General features: G+C 46.0%; 1 protein-coding gene across 1 annotated transcript in view; it reads right to left on the bottom strand.

Annotated features, from left to right (window-relative positions):
- LOC112075704 (speckle-type POZ protein) overlaps positions 1-9,034 on the bottom strand; it is a 24,350-nt gene that overhangs the window by 3,213 nt on the left and 12,103 nt on the right. Inside the window, exon 4 of the mRNA XM_024142656.2 lies at positions 5,974-6,116. Coding sequence (XP_023998424.2) covers positions 5,974-6,116 — 143 coding nt within the window. The remainder of the gene's footprint in view (positions 1-5,973; positions 6,117-9,034) is intronic.

Raw genomic sequence — 9,034 nt, 5'->3', positions numbered from 1 at the left:
GCATTGTACCCCCTGCTCCCTCTAATGGCCAATGGGTGTTGACTGCAGGGCGGGGAGGGAGAGGGGCTAACAGTGGTGTTGACTGCAGGCGGGGGAGGAGAGGTGGAGGGCGACATAGTGTTGACTGCAGGGGGGGGAAGGTCTGGGGTTTATTGGTTACACTGTGTAGTTTCTTTTCTATATTCGTCCTCTTTATTGATTTCAGTTATTGTCGATGTTGTCCGAGGGAGTAGGGTTGATAGCGCTTCTAGCTGGAGTCCCCCCATGGTCAATTTCCACAAACAACAATACAGTCAAATATAAACTGTCATAATGCCCATAACCACAATTAATGACCAGGATTAGGAGTGGAAACACAGGAGAAGAGAGAGAGAGCGAAGGAGAGGACAGAGGAGTAGGAGAAGAAGAGCAGAGAACGAGGACAGAGGAGTAGGAGAGAGAGCCGAGAAGAGAGGAAGAGGAGTAGGAGAGAGAGCGAGAGAGGAGAGAGGAAGAGGATAGGAGAGAGAGAGAGACGAGAGAGAGAAGAGAAAAGAGAAGAGAGGGAGAAGGAAAAGAAAAGAGAAAGAAGGGGAGGAAAGAGAGAGAGAGAGAGAGAGAGATGAGCAGAGAGGAGAGAGAGAGAGAGAGAGAGAAGAGAGAGAAGGAGAGAAGAGAGGACAGAGGAGTAGGAGAGAAAGAGAAGCCAGAGTAGGAGAGAAAGAGAGAGCGAGGACAGAAGTAGTAGAGAGGGGTCAGAGCGTAAAGGTAACAGGGGAGAGGGTGACTGAGAAAGGAAAAAACGACCAAAGATGGAAAAAGAAAAGAGTGGATATGAGCAGGAGTAGGGACTGAAGAGAGTACAGAATATAGAGGACCAAGGCCCTCTCACATAATTAAATGCCCTTATTGGTATGGCAAGTTCAATGGATGGCTTCGTCCAGTGTTGACTAAAGGGAACAGTAATGTGTTCACATTAATGTTGACGAATCATAACAACCAGCACATTGAGGAGCAACCTCATGCGTGTATGCCTCGGTCATAGAGAATCGCTCTAGTTAAAGGGATACTTCGGACATTGACAATGAAGCCCTTTATCTACTTCCCCAAAGACAGATACAATTGTGGATACCATTTTTACATCTCTGTGTCCAGTATGAAGGAAGATAGAGGTAGTTTTGCAAGACAATGCTAACTAACGTTAGCGCAATGCCTCTAAGTCTATGGCTATCTGCTAGCATGCTACCTTCTAACTTCCTTCATACTGGACACAGAGCTATAACAGTGGTATCCACCAATTCCTTGACTGAGGAAGTAGATCAAGGGCCTCATTCTGAAATCCCAAAGTACACCTTTATATCCCTGCCATACAAGTTTAGATTTGTCAAAACATGTTTGCTGCTAAATTGCCCTGTTAATATGGCATAAGGTTGGTCTGAGAAGAGGTAAAATTACTATTTCCAAAAAGAGAAATCGAGCTCCCAGTGAAAATTAATGACGATATTTTTGTGTGCTAGGCATTGAGCGAAAATGTGCTGAGCTGAGGGATCAGTAACGGTTTGTGTTAGGTATTTAGCAAGAGTGTTTGAATGAGGGTACAGTAACAGTGAGAGTGTTTGAGTGAGGGGTACAGTAGTGTGTGTGTTAGGTATATAGCGAGAGTGTTTGAGTAAAGGGATAGTAACGGTATGTGCTAAGGTATTAGCAAGAGTGTTTGAGTGAGGGGTACAGTAACAGTGTGAGTGTTTTGAAGTGATGGGTATAGTAACGGTGTGTTAGGTATATAGCGAGTGTTCTGATTGAGGTACAGTAACGTATTGTGCTAGTCATTTAGCGAGAGGGTTTTGAGTGAGAGCTACAGTACCGGTGTGTGTGTTTGAGTGAGGAGTATAAGATGAGAGAGGGGTGCAGTGTGTGTGTGCCACTCACTATGTTGATGAAGTCACAGCCTGTGTTTTGAGTTGGTCTGCACTGTGCAGGTCTGCCAGGATGAGGATCTCGCAGTGGTTCTCCACAGACAGACTGGTGCACAGAGCATCCTCACACATCACCTTTCAGCCTCTCCAGAGCATACTGACAGAGAGATGGGGGGGAGAAAACGAATACATTTGTACTTGCTATCTATCACCATTTACAATAGGAATGCTGGACTGTGTAATGATTTCATGACATCAAATTGCTCCTGTCACGTCAATGAAGCTAGTTGACTTTGAGAGAAGGGAGAGGGTTTGAAAATGAGTGTTGACAGTGAGTGTGAGGTGAAGCGCGGGGGGAACCAGGGAGAGAGCAGAGATCCCGGTAGTGTGTAAACACTGAAAGGTGATTTATCTGACGTCATGTGTAAACCCTAAGTGTCCAACTCAACACACCACGCGTACAGTACACCAACAGTGTAGACAAACACACACAACCTGAGGCAGAAAGTCACTCACAAAAAGGCTGGCCACCGTCCACACACTGACAGATAGGTGAGTGTGTCCTTGCGTGCAAATGGGCACATGACATACAGTGGGAGAAACAAGTATGATACACTCCGATTTTGCAGGTTTCTACTTACAAAGCATGTAGAGGTCTGTAATTTTTTCAAGGTACACTTCAACTGAGAGACGGAATCTAAAACAAAAATCCAAGAAATACCATTGTATGATTTTTAAGTAATTCATTTGCATTTTATATGCATGACATAAGTATTTGAATCACCTACCAACCAGTAAGAATTCCGGCTCCACAGACCTGTTAAGTTTTTCTTAAGAAGCCCTCCTGTTCTCCACTCATTACCTGTATTAACTGCACCTGTTTGAACTCGTTACCTGTATAAAGACACCTGTCCACACACTCAATCAAACAAACTCCAACCTCTCCACAATGGCCAAGACCAGAGAGCTGTGTAAGGACATCAAGGATAAAATTGTAGACCTGCACAAGGCTGGGATAGGGCTACAGGACAATAGGCAAGCAGCTTGGTTGAGAAAGGCAACAACTGTTGGCGCAATTATTAGAAAATAGAAGAAAATAGAAGAAGTTCAAGATGATGGTCAATCACCCTCGGTCTGGGGCTCCATTGCAATGATCTCACCTCGTGGGGCATCAATGATCATGAGGAAGGTGAGGGATCAGCCAGAACTACACGGCAGGACCTGGTCAATGACCTGAAGAGAGCTGGGACCACAGTCTCAAAGAAAACCATTAGAACACACTACGCCGTCATGGATAAAATCCTGCAGCGCACACAAGGTCCCCGCTGCCAAGCAGGCGCATGTCCAGGCCCGTCTGAAGTTTGCCAATGACCATCTGGATGATCCAGAGGAGGAGAATGGGAGAAGGTCATGTGGTCTGATGATTCAAAAATAGAGCTTTTTGGTCTAAACTCCACTCGCCGTGTTTGGAGGAAGAGAGAAGGATGAGTACAACCCCAAGAACACCATCCCAACCGTGAAGCATGGAGGTGGAAACATCATTCTTTGGGATGCTTTTCTGCAAAGGGGACCAGGACGACAGCACCGTATTGAGGGAGATGGATGGGGCCATGTATTGCGAGAATCTTAGCCAACAACCTCCTTCCTCAGTAAGAGCATTGATGATGGGTCGTGGCTGGGTCTCCAGCATGACAACGACCCGAAACACACAGCCAGGGCAACTAAGGAGTGGCTCCGTAAGAAGTATCTCAAGGTCCTGGAGTGGCCTAGCCAGTCTCCAGACCTGAACCCAATAAAAAATCTTTGGAGGGAGCTGAAAGTCCGTATTCCCAGCGACAGCCCGAACCTGAGAAGGATCTGGAGAAGGTCTGTATGGAGGAGTTGGCCAAAATCCCTGCTGCAGTGTGTGCAACCTGGTCAAGAACTACAGGAAACGTATGATCCTGTAATTGCAAAACAAAGGATTCAGTACCAAATATTAAGTTCTGCTTTTCTGGATGTATCAAATACTTATGTCTTGCAATAAAATGCTAATTAATTACTTAAAAATCATACAATGTGATTTTCGGGATTTTTGTTTTAGATTCCGTCTCTCACAGTTGAAGTGTACCTATGATAAAATTACAGACCTCTACATGCTTTGTAAGTAGGAAAACCTGCAAAATCGGCAGTGTATCAAATACTTGTTCTCCCCACTGTATACACTACATGACCAAAGGTATGGACACCCCACGTCAAACATCTCATTCCAAAAACATGGGCATAATATGGAGATGGTCCCCCCGTGCTGCAATAAGAGCCACCACTCTTCTGGGAAGGCTTTCCACTAGATGTTGGAACATTGCTGCAGGGACTGCTTCCATTCAGCCACAAGAGCCTTAGTGAGATCAGGCACTGATGTTGGACGATTAGGCCTGGCTCGCAGGAGGCGTTTCCAATTCATCCCAAAGGTGTTCGATGGGGTGAGGTCAGGCTCTGTGCAGGCCAGTTAAATTCTCCACACCGATCTTGACCAAACTATTTCTGTATGGACCATCGCTTTGTGCACGGGGACATTGTCATGCTTAAACAGGAAAGGGCCTTCCCCAAACTGTTGGCACAAATTTGGAAGCACAGAATCATTTTAGAATGTCATTTTGTATGTGTTAGAGTAAAGATGTCCTTTAGTGGAACTAAGGGCCTAGCCCAAACCATGAAAAACAGCCCCAGACCATTATTACACCAAACTTTACAGTTGGCACTATGCATTGAAGCAAATGGCGTTCTCCTGGCATCCGCCAAACCCAGATTGGTCCGTCGGACTGCAAGATGGTGAAGCGTGAGTCATCACTCCAGAGAACGCTTTCCACTGCTCCAGAGTCCAATGCAGCTCCACTCCAGACGACGCTAGCTGCTCAACCATGGAAACCCATTTCATGAAGCTCCTGACAAACAGTTCTTATGCTGACGTTGCTTCCAAAGCAATTTGGAACTCGTAGTGAGTGTTGCAACGGAGAGCAGACGATTATTAAGGCGCTACGGAGCTTTCAAGGCACTCCGTCCCATCCCAAAGACAGATACAATTGTGGATACCATTTTTACATCTCTGTGTCCAGTATGAAGGAAGATAGAGGTAGTTTTGCAAGACAATGCTAACTAACYTTAGCGCAATGCCTCTAAGTCTATGGCTATCTGCTAGCATGCTACCTCMAACTTCCTTCATACTGGACACAGAGCTATAACAGTGGTATCCACCAATTCATRTGACTGAGGAAGTAGATCAAGGGCCTCATTCTGAAATCCCAAAGTACACCTTTTTATCCCTGCCATACAAGTTCAGATTTGTCAAAACATGTTTGCTGCTAAATTGCCCCTGTTAATATGGCATAAAGTTGGTCTGAGAAGAGGTAAAATACTATTTCCAAAAAGAGTAATCGAGCTCCCAGTGAAAATGAATGACGATATTTCTGTTTTAGGCATTTAGCGAACATGTTCTGAGTGAGGGGTACAGTAACAGTGAGTGTTTTGAGTGAGGGGTACAGTAGTGTGTGTGTTAGATATTTAGCGAGAGTGTTTTGAGTGAGGGGTACATTATCGTGTGTTAGGTATATAGCGAGAGGGTTTTGAGTGAGTGGTACAGTAGTGTGTGTGTGTGTTAGGTATATAGCGAGAGGGTTTTGAGTGAGGGGTACAGTAGTGTGTGTGTTGGGTATATAGCAAGAGTGAGGGGTACAGTAGTGTGTGTGTTGGGTATATAGCAAGAGTGTTTTGAGTGAGTGGTACAGTAGTGTGTGTGTTAGGTATACAGCAAGAGTGTTTTGAGTAAGGGGTATAGTAACGGTATGTGTTAGGTATATAGCGAGAGTGTTTTGAGTGAGGGGTACAGTATCGTGTGTTAGGTATATAGCGAGAGTGTTTTGAGTAAGGGGTACAGTATCGTGTGTTAGGTATATAGCGAGTGTTCTGATTGAGGGTTACAGTAACGGTATGTGCTAGGTATTTAGCGAGAGGGTTTTGAGTGAGAGCTACAGTACCGGTGTGTGTGTTTGAGTGAGGAGTATAGAATGAGAGAGGGGTGCAGTGTGTGTGTGCCACTCACTAGTTGATGAAGTCCACYGCCTGTGTTTTGAGTTGGTCTGCACTGTGCAGGTCTGCCAGGATGAGGATCTCTGCAGTGTTCTCCACAGACAGACTGGTGCACAGAGCATCCTCACACATCACCTTCAGCCTCTCCAGAGCATACTGACAGAGAGATGGGGGGGGGGAGAAAACTAATACATTTGTACTTGCTATCTATCACCATTTACAATAGGAAATGCTGGACTGTGTAATGATTTCATGACATCAAATTGCTCCTGTCACGTCAATGAAGCTAGTTTGACTTTGAGAGAGAGGGAGAGGGTTTGAAAAGGAGTGTTGACAGTGAGTGGTGGAGGTGGAGCGCGGGAACCAGGGAGAGAGCAGAGATCATGGTAGTGTGTAAACACTGAAAGGTGATTTATCTGACGTCCTGTTAAACCCTGGGTGTCCAACTCAACACACCACGGGACAGTACACCCACAGTGTAGACAAACACACACAACTCTGAGGCAGAAAGTCACTCACAAAAGGCCTGGCCACCGTCCACACACTGACAGATGTGGCGAGTGTGTGATGTGCAAATGGGCACATCACATATACACTACATGAACAAAAGTATGGACACCTGCACGTAAAACATCTCATTCCAAAATCATGGGCATTAATATGGAGTTGGTCCCCTCTTTGCTGCAATAACAGCCACCACTCTTCTGGGAAGGCTTCCCACTAGATGTTGGAACATTGCTGCAGGGACTTGCTTCCATTCAGCCACAAGAGCCTTAGTGAGATCAGGCACTGATGTTGGGCGATTAGGCCTGGCTGTCAGTCGGCGTTCCAATTCATCCCAAAGGTTTTTGATGTGGTTGAGGTCATGGCTCTCTGCAGGCCAGTCAAGTTCTTCCACATCGATCTCAACAAACGAATCCTGTATGAACCTCGCTTTGTGCACATTTTTTTTTTCACCTTTATTTAACCAGGTAGGCTAGTTGAGAACAAGTTCTCATTTACAACTGCGACCTGGCCAAGATATAGCATAGCAGTGTGAACAGACAACACAGAGTTACACATGGAGTAAACAATAAACAAGTCAATAACACAGTAGGGGGGGGGAAATGAGTCTATATACATTGTGTGCAAAAGGCATGAGGAGGTAGGCAATAAATAGGCCATAGGAGCAAATAATTACAATTTAGAAGATTAACACTGGAGTGATAAATCAGATGATCATGTGCAAGTAGAGATACTGGTGTGCAAAAGAGCAGAAAAAGTAAATAAATAAAAACAGATGATCATGTGCAAGTAGAGATACTGGTGTGCAAAAGAGCAGAAAAAGTAAATAAATAAAAACAGTAAGGGGATGAGGTAGGTAAATTGGGTGGGCTGTTTACAGATGGACTATGTACAGCTGCAGCGATCGGTTAGCTGCTCAGATAGCTGATGTTTAAAGTTGGTGAGGGAAATAAGTCTCCAACTTCAGCGATTTTTGCAATTCGTTCCAGTCACTGGCAGCAGAGAACTGGAAGGAGAGGCGGCCAAATGAGGTGTTGGCTTTTGGGATGAACAGTGAGATATACCTGCTGGAACGAGTGCTACGGGTGGGTGTTGTTATCGTGACCAGTGAACTGAGATAAGGCGGAGCTTTACCTAGCATGGACTTATAGATGACCTGGAGCCAGTGGGTCTGGCGACGAATATGTAGCGAGGGCCAGCCGACTAGAGCATACAGGTCGCAGTGGTGGGTGGTACAAGGTGTTTTAGTAACAAAACGGATGGCACTATGATAAACTGCATCTAGTTTGCTGAGTAGAGTATTGGAAGCTATTTTGTAGATGACATCGCCGAAGTCGAGGATCGGTAGGATAGTCAGTTTTACTAGGGTAGGTTTGGCGGCGTGAGTGAAGGAGGCTTTGTTGCGAAATAGAAAGCCGATTCTTGATTGGAGATGTTTAATGTGAGTCTGGAAGGAGAGTTTACAGTCTAGCCAGACATCTAGGTATTTGTAGTTGTCCACATATTCTAGGTCGGAACCGTCCAGGGTGGTGATGCTAGTCGGGCGGGCGGGTGCAGGCAGCGATCGGTTGAAAAGCATGCATTTGGTTTTACTAGCGTTTAAGAGCAGTTGGAGGCCACGGAGGGAGTGTTGTAAAGCATTGAAGCATGTTTGGAGGTTAGATAGCACAGTGTCCAAGGAAGGGCCAGATGTATACAGAATGGTGTCGTCTGCGTAGAGGTGGATCAGGGAATCGCCCGCAGCAAGAGCAACATCATTGATYTATACAGAGAAAAGAGTCGGCCCGAGAATTGAACCCTGTGGTACCCCCATAGAAACTGCCAGAGGACCGGACAACATTCCCTCCGATTTGACACACTGAACTCTGTCTGCAAAGTAGTTGGTGAACCAGGCAAGGCAGTCATTAGAAAAACCGAGGCTACTGAGTCTGCCGATAAGAATACGGTGATTGACAGAGTCGAAAGCCTTGGCCAGGTCGATGAAGACGGCTGCACAGTAKTGTCTTTTATCGATGGCGGTTATGATATCATTTAGTACCTTGAGTACCTGAGGTGCACCCGTGACCGGCTCGGAAACCAGATTGCACAGCGGAGAAGGTACAGTGGGATTCGAGATGGTCAGTGATCTGTTTATTAACTTGGCTTTCAAAGACCTTAGATAGGCAGGGCAGGATGGATATAGGTCTGTAACAGTTTGGGTCTAGGGTGTCACCCCCTTTGAAGAGGGGGATGACCGCGGCAGCTTTCCAATCCTTGGGGATCTCAGATGATACGAAGGAGAGGTTGAACAGGCTGGTAATAGGGGTTGCGACAATGGCGGCGGATAGTTTCAGAAATAGAGGGTCTAGATTGTCAAGCCCAGCTGATTTGTATGGGTCCAGGTTTTSCAGCTCTTTCAGAACATCTGCTATCTGGATTTGGGTAAAGGAGAAGCTGGGGACGCTTGGGCGAGTAGCTGCGGGGGGGGCGGAGCTGTTGGCCGAGGTTGGAGTAGCCAGGTGGAAGGCATGGCCAGCCGTTGAGAAATGCTTGTTGAAGTCTTCGATTATCATGGATTTATCGGTGGTGAC

The sequence above is a fragment of the Salvelinus sp. IW2-2015 genome, unplaced genomic scaffold (genome assembly GCF_002910315.2).
Source record: "Salvelinus sp. IW2-2015 unplaced genomic scaffold, ASM291031v2 Un_scaffold3349, whole genome shotgun sequence".
Classification (NCBI taxonomy): domain Eukaryota; kingdom Metazoa; phylum Chordata; class Actinopteri; order Salmoniformes; family Salmonidae; genus Salvelinus; species Salvelinus sp. IW2-2015.
The sequence above is the reverse complement of the archived record's forward strand: the minus strand, read 5'-3'. Positions and strand labels throughout refer to the sequence as shown.